General features: G+C 40.2%; 1 protein-coding gene across 1 annotated transcript in view; it reads left to right on the top strand.

Annotated features, from left to right (window-relative positions):
• Positions 1–14,894, top strand: part of SLC26A7 (solute carrier family 26 member 7) — a 178,562-nt gene that overhangs the window by 27,397 nt on the left and 136,271 nt on the right. Inside the window, exons 2-3 of the mRNA XM_033933334.1 lie at positions 12,001–12,111; positions 14,588–14,757. Of these exons, the coding sequence (XP_033789225.1) occupies positions 12,001–12,111; positions 14,588–14,757 (281 nt within the window). The remainder of the gene's footprint in view (positions 1–12,000; positions 12,112–14,587; positions 14,758–14,894) is intronic.

The raw sequence follows: 14,894 nt of genomic DNA, 5'->3' as shown, positions 1-14,894 counted from the left end.
TGTGTGGTATGTGACGGGAAGCGCATTCCAAGTTTTGACAATCAGCTGGTCTGCCGGTTGAAGTTTTTTCATTTCTCCCCACTTGTGTTTGCTCGCCAACTCTGCTTGCTGTCGTGCAAGTCTTTCCAAATCTTCTTTCAGTGACTTGAACTTATTCACCCACATGTCTGAGGCCTTCAGGTCATCAGCTTGTAGCTCAAAATCTCTGACGGAGACACCGGGGATTTAACTCAAGTCGGCCCTGTCCACTGCACACTCATGTGGATGGGTGATGAACTTAAAAAGACGAGTGCGCTCATGAAATTCTCCAAAGCGTGCTTTGAATGTCTGCAGGAGATTAGATGTGAAGTCCGCTAGCTGTTGAAGATCAAGATGTTGAACAGGGTCACTTGCTGTGCATGCATCTTTAAACTCCCCCAGTTTTTCAAAGTGTAGTAAACGACCTGTTTCAATGTCGGCGATGAAGAGTTCTAGCTTGTTTTCAAATGCAAGCACTGCTTGTTGAAGGGATAAGACTGTATTTCCAACGCCTTGCATTTTCACATTAGCTGGTTCAGATGTTCAGTGATGTCCATGAGATAGTAGAACTTCAAGAGCCACTCAGTGTTAGCTAACTGATGATGCTCGACGTTTTTCATTTCAAGAAAAATCCGGATTTCGCTCAGACAAGCCACGAAATGGCTGAGCACCTTCCCTCTTGACAACCAATGCACATTGGTGTGCAGAAGCAGACCAGGATAATTATTCCCCACTTTTTCCAGCAGTGATTTAAACTGGCGATCATTTAAAGCTCGGGCAACAATAAAGTTGACCACCTGAATGACCAGAGACATCACCTCACCAAGCTGCTCACCACACATCTGAGCACAAAGCGCCTCCTGATGTAGGATGCAGTGAAAACTTAGGATGGGTCTCTTTACATGTTTACGAAGAAACGCTATGAATCCTGTTTTTCCCCGCCATGCACAGAGCACCATCAGTACACACCGAAACAAGTTTATCCATTGGTAGATTTTGTTCTTTAACGAACTCAATGAAAGACTTGAATAAATCCTCCCCTCTTTCATAGGCAAAACAGCAAGACTTTCCTCACATAGTGTGTCACCGACAGCATACCTTGCAATCACACTGAATTGGGATAAATGGCTTATGTCAAGCAAGAGAAAAGAATGGTGCTGCATTTATGTCCTATACTTGTGTTGCCTCAATTTGATTTGCCATCATGATGGTACTTTCGTGAACAGTTCTTGCCAACAGAGGCATGTCTTTTATTCATTTGATTATCTTGTTTTTATCTGAAAAGTCATCAAAAAGTTCATTGGCAACATCAAGCATGAATGTTTTGGCATACTCCCCATCTGTGAATGGCTTTCCATTTCTCACAATTGCTAAAGCACCAGCAAAGCTAGCCGAATTCCAGTCAGCTTGTTGGGTCCAAACACGGAGTTGCTGCTGACTAGCTTGCACTCTGCACAGTAGCTCTTGACATGCTTTCTTCCTGCTGTTCCCCGCAGGATATTTCGATGAAAATGTAGTATGGCGTGTGTGAAAGTGCCGGTTTATATTTGACCGTTTCATCGATGCAATTTTATCATTGCATATTAGATACACTGCAGAACCTGTTCTCTCCACAAAGGTAAATTCCTCTGTCCATTCCTGCTGAAAAGTACGATACTCCTCATCTTTTTTTCTTTTAGCCATATTCTTCAATAAAAGGGTTCTTCAATAAAAGGGCAGGGTAGCCAATTACAGGTATAGCTGGTGGGATGGACCCTTACAGGCTGTCAAGGCAGGTTAGGCCCAAGTCGGGGGCTTGATGTTCGGCCACTGGTGGAAAATGGCATGATTTGTGGCTGCCTGTGGATGCAGCTTCAGGCCCTTTCGGCCATGGATGCTGCGGGGGCCGCAACTGTAGCTAGGCCGAAGCGGGGGCCTCAATTTGTGGCAGTACATTTTGCTGGCGGGCCACTGACTGTAGCTAGGCAGAAGTGGGGGCCTCAATTTGTGGCTGAATGTTGGCTGCGGGGGCTACCAACTTTAGCTAGACCGAAGCCTCAATTTGTGCCTGTAGCCCGTTCTTCCGCGGATGCTGCAAGGTAGAATGATGGATCGCCTGCGAATGTTGCGATGCCAAAGCCAGATACTGCGATGCTGAAGTCAGATGTTGCGATGCCGAAGCCGGATGCAGACACGATGGAGGGCGTGGCCTGCACTCGGTGGAGATGATGTGCTTAAAATGTCCCCCGAGCGCAGGCCGTGCCCTCCATCGCGTCCGCATCCGGCTTCGGTATCGCAGCATTCACAGGCGAGCGGCCTGCAGCAACTAATGACACCCTCCATCGTTTGGCCGCGAGCCAAATGTGGTCATCAAAAGAGCCATATCTGGCTCGCGAGCCACAGGTTCCCGACCCCTGTTCTAGGGTATACAGTGCTCCCCCAGTCATTCGTGGTCAGCGATTCGTTGTCCCAGTCATTCATGGTATTTTCTGACCGCGAATGACTAGGCAGGAGAGGGCAGCTGTAGATGCAGGAGAGAGCAGCTGGAGCACCGGCGTGTGAAGGAAATCACTTGCGGTATGCTCCGACCGCTTCTTCCTGCACTAAAGTCGGGCCTCACCAATCAGGAGCTGCATGTCAAAGCATGTCAAAGCAGCTCCTGATTGGTGAGGCCTGACTTTAGTGCAGGAAGAGGCGGTCAGAGCATACCGTGAGTGATTTCCTTCACTCGCCGGCGATCTGGCTGCTCTCTCCTGCCTCTCCGGCTGCCCTATACTGTCTCCCCTGCTAAAAACCATATTCACAGTTTTTCAAGATTCATGGGGGTTCCTGGAATGGTACCCCCCCAAATATCAGGGGAGTACTGTACATATTCAGGGCTTCCAGTCTTTCCTCATACTTCTATTGGCTCAAACCTCCTACCATTTTCATCGCCTTTCTCTGGACCACTTATGGTCTCCAAAATTGAACAATCAAAAAAAGGTTTGTGGAAAATATGTGTCAACCCATGCTATAATAAGATCCTTAAAAAGGTCAACCAAATTGCTCAGATGCCTAAGTAAAAGAAAAGATCTCAGAACACCACACCAAGGAACATATATTGTTCTCCTATGGTGGTAAAGTGGTGCTAGGTATCTTTCATGGATCAAAAACCATCACATTTATTTCCACCTTATTCCTATCATTTCATTTCTTTTTATAAACTATTGAATAATTCTTTTATATTCTTTTTCAATTTTTTTTCCAAACACCAATTATGTGATTAAATCATCATTATATACCTCAGGTAATATTTCAACAGCGAACATATAACATTATATTAACATATATATTATATAAGATTATATTAACATATATATTATATAACATATATATTATATAACATTATATTAACATATATTTCAACAGTGAACTTATAACATTATATTAACTGCCTTGGATTATGTCCAATGTGTTTGCAATTTAAATGCTTATGAGATATGCATTTAAGTTGCAAACACATTGGACATAATCTGAGGCAGTTAATATGTTCATGCAACTGGGCCAATCAGGGCCTTAGCCCCTCCGTGTGCATACGAGGTGGGCCTACCAGCAGGAGGAAGTGGGTATCTCTTTTGCCAGTCTTCTATTCAAGATATGGGGGTATTGGGGGGGAAGTTCAGGGCAGGCAGAAAAGATTGGGCATCCCTCCTGCTAATTTTAAGTGTGTTTTGCGTGGGGAGGGGGAGTAGTGTTGGGGGTGTCCTAGGGCAGGAGAGAGTGGGCATTCCTCCTGCTGAATTTTGGTCGATGGGTGGGAGGGAGCGAAGGAGAGAGAGAGAGGAATTGGGGATCTCCTGCTGGTTCAGCTGATCACTGCAGGAGAATCCCCGATCAGCTAAGCCGACAGGACTCTCAGTAGCTGCCAGCTTTGGGGCTTTCTCTGTCGGTTCAGCTGATGAGCCAGCAGGGGAAGCCCTAAACAGCTGAGCATGATTCTCTAACCGGCACTGTCGTTTGATTGACATGCTATTCGTGGCTACTTTTAAGGCAGCCGCTGACATGGGCTCCGGTTAGAGAATCTAAGGATAAGGGTTTCTTGTACAAAACTGTGGTAGGAAGTTGCCTTAGTGTGCCTTTACGCAGGTCTGTTCTGCACACTAAGCCCATTTTACCCACAGACAGAAAATGGCTAATTTTCCATTTATTTAAATTAATGGTCATGCGCTAATGTTATCATTAGTGTGCAGCTGTTATGAGAAATTTGGTAAGGGCTCATGTGCTAATCCTGCACTAATCAGTTAACCTGCGATAGCTGCATTAACTGATCAGTACAGAAATGCCTACTCTCTGTCCCCCAGACATACCCCCTTAGCCAAAAAATAAAATTTATTTTTAGTGCAGTGAGTAGCATGCTCACGTGACAAGCCCTTTTTAGCGGCAATAAGCTGCATCACACACTTTTCAGATATTTTTAGGTCTATTAACACCTTTGGGCAACTTTGACTTTACCTTCTTTGATTTTTGTACTTTTTAATCTGCTTGTTATTCATTGTGATTTTTACTTTCACTTTGTTTTCCATATAGTTTTTTGTTGCAAATGATATAAATGTTTCCTATTGTCACTAGCTTCAAGTTTTAAAACAGATTTAAACTGGAAAAATTGGGACCGTCTTAACTTTACATTCTGGTGGGCAAATTTATGCTTGATATACAGATATGAAAAAATGATTGCAGAATCGTTAGGGAATATAAAAATTTTCAAGCTGATGTGGAGTCCATTGACATCTTTTGTTGATCTATTGTAGATTTGATTTTTATTGATATATTATGTGCACATCCAGGGGGAGGGAGGGTGGATTTATTTTTAAATGATTCTCTAAATTCTTTTAAAATTAATGTATTATTTATTGCTTATTATCTCTTATGGATATGAAATGTATATCATAATGAGCTTTTTGAAGATTTGATTATTAAATTAAAAATTTATAATAGTTATGGGATAGGGTGGGGGGAGGGATATAGATTGATTTGTTTCTTGAAAGAGTATTAAGTGATGTCTTAAATATAAAATGTATTTGATGTGTATTGCACTTATTGAAAATGAATAAAGAATTAAAAAACAAAAAACCAAACAGATTTAAGATGTATTTATTTTTCTTTGTTTGTTATGCTACCCTGATTTGAAGATTGTATGCTTTTTCCTTAGACCTGTACTGTTATATTTTGTCAACTGGAATAGAACTATATTTATCTAGCTTTCTGTAGACCTGGTTTTCACTAAACACACAATGTTCTGATTGCTTCATTGCATAGATCTGTACTAGTTGATCCTTTAATAGCAGCCCTGTCAGATTTGTTTTTAAAAAGATTTGTTTTCAGAGACCTGTACTAAATGGTCCTATTGTCATATGAAATATATATTCTCTTCTTTAAAAAAATACATCTTCCTATCACGTGTGTGATTTTACTCATTCAGGCTCAGATTCTATAAATGGTGCATAAAGTTAGGCATTGATACTTAACAAGTATGCTCTTCCACATCAGCCTACACAGCATTTCACCCTTCCAGAAACCAGAAGAGCTCCCTCCCCAAACTCTACAGTACATGACATAATCGCACCAATCTATTTGTATGTAACTTAACTGCATTGTACTTCAAACTGCTGTACTGTAATTTTAATGACAGCTCAATGTTCCCCCTCTATTGAATGATTACTACATCTATCTCTGGTAACTACCTCATAGTATACCACTTACTTTGTATTTCATTGTTGTAACTCCTAAATGTAATGTAAACCTCTTGATTTGTAAGTCACCTTGACCCTAGATAGGCAAAGAGCGACCCAGAAATTGAAGATTAGATTAGATTGATGCTCCTAGCCGATCTAGGTGCCTAACTTAATTATTTAATTAGGCTTAATTGAAGCTGCAAGTCAGAGAGGGAGACGTTATAGATCCAGTTTACAATATCAGTAATTCAGCTGATTAGAGAAACCCATACTATCCAAACCAAAAATACCTCAATGACTTGATCAGAGATCTTGGTCTTACAAAGTTGAAAGCCAAGTTTTTGACATCTAGGCTCAAGTAGTGGAATTTATTGGATGAAAGTGTGCAAGTCACAGATCAGAGGACGCATCACCAAGCTTTTTCCACCTTCTTTACCCATCAAGATGGACTCTGCTGCGACAATGTGACCAGTCTGTTTGAGGCAATTGAAATCGCCTGTAATCCAAGAGTAGCGTCTCTTCATTGACAGCTCATCCAGGAGTATCAAAACTGTGCTGCTCCATAACATGAACAAGTATCTGTCTCTTCCACCAGCTCACTCAGTATACCTCAAAGAGGATTAGAATAGCATTAAAACCTTACTAGACGCCTTGAAGTATGATGAGTACAGCTGGGAGGTCATCAGAGAATGCAAAATTGTGGCATTCCTAATGGGTCTCCAAAGCAGTTTTACCAAGCTTTTGGGACAGCAGGGACACAAAGACACACTACCAAAGGCGGGACTGACCATAGCAGACCAAGTTCTCTGTGAGGAGAAATGTCAAATGGGAACAAGTGATGGACACCTGGAAGGTGTTGATGCCACCACTGCACATCAAATTGGGCCTACTGATACAATTTGTCAGAGTTATAGATAAGGAGCTGGCAGCCTTCAAGTACCTTCAAGACATCTTCCCTGATCTGAGACAAAGGTCAAAGCTGGTATCTTCATCGGACCACAGATAAAGAAGATCCTGGAGTGCAAGGAATTTCCCAAGAAGCTAACTAGGAAGGAGAAAGTAGCTCAGAACAGCTTTGTCGCAGAGATTTAGGGCTTCCAAGGCAATCACAAGGCCAAAAACTACATGAAGTTGGTTGAGAATCTGGTGAAGAATTACAGTAAAATGGGCTATAGGATGTTTCTCAAAGTCTATGTCCTAGATGCTCATCATGAGACATTCAAGGAGAACATGGGAGTATACTCAGAGAAACATGACGCAGATAAAGGCCAAATGACTCATCCTGGCTGCCCATCTGTAGCATCCACTATCTCCACCTCTCCCTAATTGATCCCAGGTGCCACACTTCCACCAGGATATAAAACAGAATTGTAAATTGTAAATAAAATAGAATTGATCATAGTGGGGAGGGAAGATGAGACTGATGTGATTAAATGTATGGATATCATGGAAGTACAGGTAAAGGTGAAAAAGGAAATTATGATCCTGGGAGTATGTTTAGATTCCACTTTGACTATGAGTAAACAGATTGTGATTGTTATTCATAAGGGTTATGCTCAGTGTCGCATGATGAATATATTAAGACCACTATTGACAACTTACGATTTTAGAACTGTAGTCCAATGCTTGGTTCTATCTAGAGTAGACTATTGTAATTCACTATTTTTGGGATTGGCCACAAAAAAGCTAAAAGCATTACAGATTCTGATGAATTCAGCAGCCAGGCTCATTAGTGGAGTTATGAGAACATATCACATAACTTCCACTTTGAAAAGCCTTTATTGGCTGCCAATCAAACAGAGAATTCACCATAAAGTGTTATCCTTGGTTCATCAGATTCTATATCAATCTGCACCCATTGGTTTCAGTTCCTCTGAGAGGTTTATAGACCAAATAGGGCACTATGATTAGAAGGGGGGGGGGAGGCATGAGATTAGTAGCACAAACAGTTGAGAATGTGAGGTATGTGGCTACGAAACTAAAAATGTTTTCTCATGTTTGGTCATTTGAGATTATGTACTGATCATTACAGTTTTAGGAAATTGCTAAAAACCAATCCCCTCTTTTACTAACGTGTAGCGCGGGTTTTAACACCGGAGCAGTTACTGCCGCTGCCGGCGCTAAAACCTATACTACGTGTTAGTAAAAGAGGGGGTAAGCTGCTTGTTGATGCTTATTTTTAGAACTACCGTACTTCTGTACAAGTTATTTAATTTCTTTCAAAGCAGTTTAAAAAAAAAATAATATTGAGGTAGGATATCCCAGATTGTATTTTGTTATTTGTTAAGATGTATGGAGCTATTGCTCCAGGATGATGCAAATCAGTGGTGTACCCCCTTGCCAGTCAGGTTTTCAGGATATCCACAATGAATATGCATAAACTCGATCTACATACACTGCCTTCATTATATGCAAATGTCTTTCATGCAAATTCATTGTGGATATCGTGAAAACCTGTCTGGCAAAGGGGTACTTCAGGACTGAGTTGAGAAACACTGATGTAAATGATTCGTCAATTGTAAGACTTATGTGTAACTTTAGTATGTATGTTTGTTGTATGGAAACCGCTGAGATCCCAGATGGTTTATAAATTTTTTTAAATAAATAAATATACTGGACTTCAGACTACATCCGGGGGCTGATTTGTGAAAGTGACTTACAATCTAATTACAAATCTCAAAAACTACTTACTTCTAAATCTTCTGTGATCATCTTTGTATAACTTCAATATAAATACTTGTTAATTATGATTAATATGTTGCTTTTTATAACTTTTATAAGAATGAAAAGATGAAAATTCTGCATTTTCACATTTTTAATTGGTACATTGCAAAATCGTACACAGTGTACACGGTCGAAATCCACACTGCAAAAGATCAAACCATATAAAAATGAAACAGTCCTGAGGTTATCTTAAAATAACAAGAGTTTTTTCTTTACTTCTTAAATGTAACTTTTCTTCCAGTTGGTTAATTCCTTAATTGATGTTTGATGTCTAAACATTCTTGACTCTTTGCCCAGGCTCCTTATTTCTGCCTTAGGGTTTCCCAAGGTACTGTGCATACTCCAGGTCAATTCTGGATACATTTTCAAAAACTTAGGGCTCCTTTTACAAAGGAGCGCTAGGGTTTTTAACGCACGCACAAAATTACCACGCGCTATAGCGTGCGGTAGCCGAAAATCTACCGCCTCCTAAAAAGGAGGCGCTAGTGGCTAGCGCGCTCGGGAATTTAACACGCGCCATTGCGTGCGTTAAGGGCCTAGTGCACTTTTGTAAAAGGAGCCCTTAGTAGGGACTTATACATGTAAAAAAAAAGATGGTAATGCTTATACACACAAGTCATCTGTTGGATGTGCAACGTGGACTTTGAACAGCTGCTGTCATAGTTTTACTGGAATGTACACCACTACTTAAAGCAGGGGTGTCCAACCTGCGGCCCAAGGGCTGCATGTGGCCCAGTGAAATATTTTGTGCGGCCCCGGTCGAGGGCGATGCAGTGTTTTCCTCTGCTGCCCCCGGGTGTTTACCGTCTTGCCGGCTCCTTCCTCTGTCTTGCTGCAGTGTTTGCGTGTTTGTGCGGCCCTAGAAACATTTTTTTCGGCCAATGCATCCCAGCGAAGCCATAAGGTTGGACACCCCTGACTTAAAGCATATGTCATGCAAGGACTTTCACCCAAAAAAGAGTGAGGAAGGGACACAGTCAACCAACTTTCAGGGACAATCAATTTATCAAAACTATATAGATAACTGATACATATAGCCGAAACAAGGGGTCTAGCACAAAAAAAGATTGAAAGACTCTTTGTTATGCCTGCATTATTTCATGTATATGTTATATATGTAAAAGTTATCTATATAGTTTCGATAAATTGATTGTCCCTGAAAGTTGGTTGACTGTGTCCCTTCCTCACTCTTTTTTTGGTTTACATTTTCACATGTGGGGTTGTGTGTTTCTTCTGTGTTGTGGGATATATGCAAAGACTTTCATACATATCTCAGAAGACAGTCCAACTCAAATCTGGAAGTTTTTGAAAAGTAGATTATTGTCTACTGCTGTGCTGTAAGTCAGTCACTATTTGATGCATGTTTATTAACTAAAAGTCATTTACACATTTAAATATTTAATTAACAAAGATAGGAACCACTTTAATTTTTTGTGTCTTTTTTTTTTTGTCTCTGCAAATATGGTAACTCTAGCAATGACATAGCTATGAGACAAGAACGACAACCCCCCCCAACTGTCTAGGTGGGCCCCAGCAGGCCAATCAAAAAAGACAGGCAAAGACACAGAGACACTCACATTCCCCCGCCCTGTCCCTGAGAGTATTGTCCCTGTCCCGTTCCTGTAAGCTGTGCCTTAACCGCACAAGCCTCGAACACTTATGATTTTAAAGTGTTTGAGGCTTGTGCAGATGAGGACGGAGCTTGCAGGAATGGGGCAGGGACAAGAAAAGAAATTGCGAGAATGGGGAAAAATTTGTCCCCGTGTCATTCTTTAATTCCGAGACACACGAGAGATACCAGAGCACAAACCTAACCCCCAAAGACATGTGAGGGAAGGGAACAGCTCCTTCTAAAGAAAGGAAGTTCATGCTACGCTCAGCATAGGTCTACTCTGTGGCATGCCTCACATTATGAACCAGATTTTATAACAGAATGTCTATGAAAAGTCAAAAAAAGAAGCCTATTTGATAAAGTAGGATCCCAGAACCAACCTCTGTAGTATGTAAATGCTGATGAACATACACATACCTGGAGCAGGTGCAAATTGTATGTATTTATTTTATTACACATGATTAATATATTGCTATTGATGCCAAAATTGTGGTTTTATGAAGGGAGAGTAATATTTAAAAAACAATTAAAGACCCATTTGTTTGTGTTTTTATGTGAGGGCGTGAGATAACTAAGAAGCAGGGCAGATATTAAGTTGTTTTGTTTTATTGCTGTTGTATTTCTGATTGTGTTATGGCTGTACTGCTTGTTCCAATAAAGATATTATTATTTTTTTTTTTAAGTTGTTTTGTTATATATGTATATAATTTTTTTTATTAAAAGGATTGTGAACGTTAATTGTATTGTAAATAGCCTAGGTAATTTTAGGCGGGGTATACATTTTTAAATAAATAATAAATTGTATAAAATATGTGGCTATTTTGCAACTCTGTCCTTTCTACACCAAACTATGCCCTTGGGAACAATTATAAGTGGTACACCTATAAACATGTGTTGTTTTAGTACAGTATTTACTTATATGCTCATATTCCAAGGGGGAATTTTTAAAAAGTTTTTTCCTTTGTATATATCACCCAAGATTTGTACAGTTTGATCGTTTTGCTTTTGTTTTATCCTGGATAATATCTATATATCTTGTATAGCTTGTTAATTATCATACAAAATCAATAAAAATATTTAAACTAGGAAAAAAAAGGTCTTTCCTACATGTAAAACAGCCTTTACATGTAGAAAAACCTTTACATAATTGCCTCCCTTCATCTCTTGTTTTATTCTCTTTGGAAAGCAGTCACTAGTTCTTTACTGTGCCCCAGGACAAGTTGATATGTAATGCAATGAGAATTGAATTCAAAAAGGCCAAGGGGGCAGAATGACCAAACCTCTTAACTTTATAATATTCACAAAGGCTGGATTCTATAAATGGCATTGGGATCAGCAGCCGCCCACAAAAGCGGCACCAGTCGCGGGTCAGTCATACAACAGCATCATTTATTTATTTTAAAAATTTATTTTCCACCTACAACCTAGGTGGATTACAATAAAACAAACAGAATATTTCACGTAATCTTCACAGCAAAACAAACTGCAACAAGTAACCCTATTACATCATCCCCTCTTCAAAAATTTCAAATATAAAATCTCACAGACATTTCAATCAAAAAGGAATATTTTACATTTCGCTCTAGAAAAAAAGCTTGTACAAATATGTAAGTTTTCAATTCCTTTTTAAAAGATTTTAATTCCCTACATAATCTCAAATGACCTGGCAACGTCACAGAAAGGTGCTGTAAATGTAGGCCAGGGTTTTCAAGGTCTACATTTCCAGTACATATCTGTGACGAGAATCACGACGCTTAAGAGTACTTCTGCCATTGACCACACTTATTTACCCTTAGGCACCAGTAGGCACCTCCGTAGTTGTGGTTCCGGCGCCATTTGTGGAGGCACTGTTTTGTTTTTTTTAAAAATGATGGTTTAATTGCTTTTAAACGATGTGATCAATTATCGATGGCTGTTTTAGAATCCGACCCTAAATGCCTTTCATTTCATTCACAGGTTTAGCCTTTGCTGTTTTATCTTCCGTCCACCCAGTGTTTGGGTTATATGGTGCTCTCTTTCCTCCAATAATTTATGCCATATTTGGAACAGGGCGCCACGTAGCAACAGGTAAGTTTCCAAGAATAACTATAAACAGCTATTTTCAGGAACACTGTATGATTTTATTATGAAGAGAGAAGCAGAAAATAGAATCATTCAAAATTCTAACCCAGATTTTCAAGTCTTTCTGTATAAATCTCTCAGATCTTTTGACACTTCATATTCCTGCTCACTGCCTCCATTCTTCTCAACTTCACAATTTAGCAAGTGCCAGTTTTCCAAAATTTGTTTGAAATCTTTACACCATGGTGTATTCAGTTATCTGCTCCCAACACTTTGGAATTCTCTTCCACTCTTACTAGTACTTATTTCTGTAGCGCTACTGGACAAATGCAGCACTATAAAGAAAATGGGACAGTCTTTGCTTGACATAGCTTACAATTCTGTTCAAGATAGCCTAACCACTAATATTTGGATTGGGGGATAGAGATAACCAGTGATCTCCACTGAATATTCCTGGTTAGTGGCTAGCCGCTAGCTGCTTATAACCTGCGACTTAGCCGACAGGTTGTGAATATTCAAGTGCTGAACCACTTTAGTGGTCAAATCAGACTGCGTAAACTACAGGCCTATCTTTGGCAGCTATTAACTTAACCAGTCAGTGCTGAATACTGACTTAGCAGGTTAAAGTTAATAGCGACCCAAAAAAAGCCCTCAGGTGTTAAATACTGGAAATAGCCTGGCAGCGAATATCTAGGTTCACCACTGACTGTGGGAGTTAGCCACACTGCCTACCGCGATATAAATATCGGCCCCAAGAATTTTATTTTGCATATACTCGTATTGATTAGAATATGTCAGTTTTTGGATAGCACATCTGTCAGAGCTGGTGTTAGGCATGGCTAGTGCCCACAAGGAAAACCTTCTCATTGCCTTTAATCTCACTCCGGGGCTGATGCAGAAAGCTGCATGTTAAAGCTGCTGACTGCATTGTTTCTAGCATAGGTTCCTGGAAAAAATTTTTCTATGCGATGCTCTAATCAATGGCTATGCAAAATACTGTAATAAAATTGTGGCCAAATGCCACCCTTCCTGACAGTGCATGAATGGTGATTGGCTCAAGCATCGACAGGAATGGTGACATTTAAGAAAAAGCCATAGATCTGCATCAGCCACGTTCGTAGCGACCCACCAACCCCAACTTGACCTACCTGATTATTGAATCCTCTTTGAAATGACCTACCCTGATTGCTGAGGGCTCCCTCCCCCAAACATGATCTGACTGATAGTAGCCAATCTGCACCCCCTTGGACAAGGTAGTCAACTACCCTGATAATCCCTGGTAGTATGGTGGTTCCTGGCACCCTACCCTGACACCAACTTCAACCTCAACCCTGACATTTAAAAAATAGTATCTCTAGTAGTCTATCATACTTCCTCTCCCCCAGACCCATCCCATTCATCTCTTGACTAGAGAAGCAGGAATGATGCCCACTATCTTCTGCCACCAGCACTGCCATGAGCCGAAATGCTGATGGCTGACCCTTAAAACCAAATCTATAAAACAGTGTTAAACTGTCTTAAAGCAACGGGTGAATGAACTCTTGCTCCCTTTGTGCAGTGCAGCTTCAGATAAGTACTCATCTGTTGCTTAAAGACTGCTTTTAATTTCACATATGGGACATGAAGCACAATTTATATTGTTAAATGATTGAGAAGTATTTCAAGGTCTGAAAATTCTAAAGGAGGTATTCCCTGAAAAATGTTCATAGACCTGTCTTAAGCACAAGACTGATGCCCTATAAATTTTAAAAAGTACAAAAATCAGAATTTATTATAGTGCTTATTCGAAGAATGTTTTTATAATTCTCCCACTTGAACCTATGATTTCATCCCATTTTTGGGAGTAGAATGTTAGGATTCCCTTTTTAATATGGTCTTGATATTATTACTCGGAGGCTGAATGCCAAGTTGTTCTAACCTCCAGAAGTAGATTCAGTTAGGGAACACTAGAGCTGTATTTAGACTGTATCTTTCTGTTATTTTTCCTGGCTTTGAGTTGTTTTGAACGGTGATCATTCTGTCACTTAATTTCAAAGAGAGCCCGCTGTAATGCTGTCCTGTGGGTTTGGCTCACCGCTGTTTTAACGAACGTCTACTAAAGCACGTGTTGAAAAGTTTATGAGAATTGCACAAATTGATTTACAACAAGACTCCTGAGGCAGGCCCTTATGGGCCGAAACACGATCGTGTCGAGTCCATCACAATAAAAGAGACTGAACACCAATTGGTTACCTTTCTTGTTGTGTTTGCTTCTTGATATTCCAGCCATGTATATGCATAATCAGCATACCCCATAACTGCCCAACTTTGTTCAAATCAATTTTCACAATGGCTGAAGTATTACATACCCTTGAAGTGATCTTCAATGCTGTTTAGTTTCCTATTGCAACACATTCACAATCCAATTAAGCTAGGTACAGTACTAAGACAAATAAGAATGCAGCAACCTGGTACTAACTTCCACTTGATGTTTTCATTTCAGCGGCATTTGGTATCACGTCCTTGATATCTGCTGGTGCTGTTGAACGTCTTGTTCCATCAAACACCAATTTTACTGCAAACAATAATTCAAGTGTGCTGGGCTTATCTGATTTTGAAATGCAGAGAATTGGGGTTGCCGCCGCTGTTACCTTCTTAGGGGGAATTATTCAAGTAGGTGCTTTCAGTAAATTATAAAAGCTCTGTGTTCTCAGAATTGTATTTACAGGGCAGAGCTCATATCTGGAGCATACAGTATGCTTCCTGGAAGTCAAATGAGAAATGATCATATTTTACCCAACAGCAAGTGT

Source organism: Geotrypetes seraphini, chromosome 2 (assembly GCF_902459505.1).
Source record: "Geotrypetes seraphini chromosome 2, aGeoSer1.1, whole genome shotgun sequence".
NCBI classification, from domain to species: Eukaryota; Metazoa; Chordata; class Amphibia; order Gymnophiona; family Dermophiidae; genus Geotrypetes; species Geotrypetes seraphini.
The sequence above is the reverse complement of the archived record's forward strand: the minus strand, read 5'-3'. Positions and strand labels throughout refer to the sequence as shown.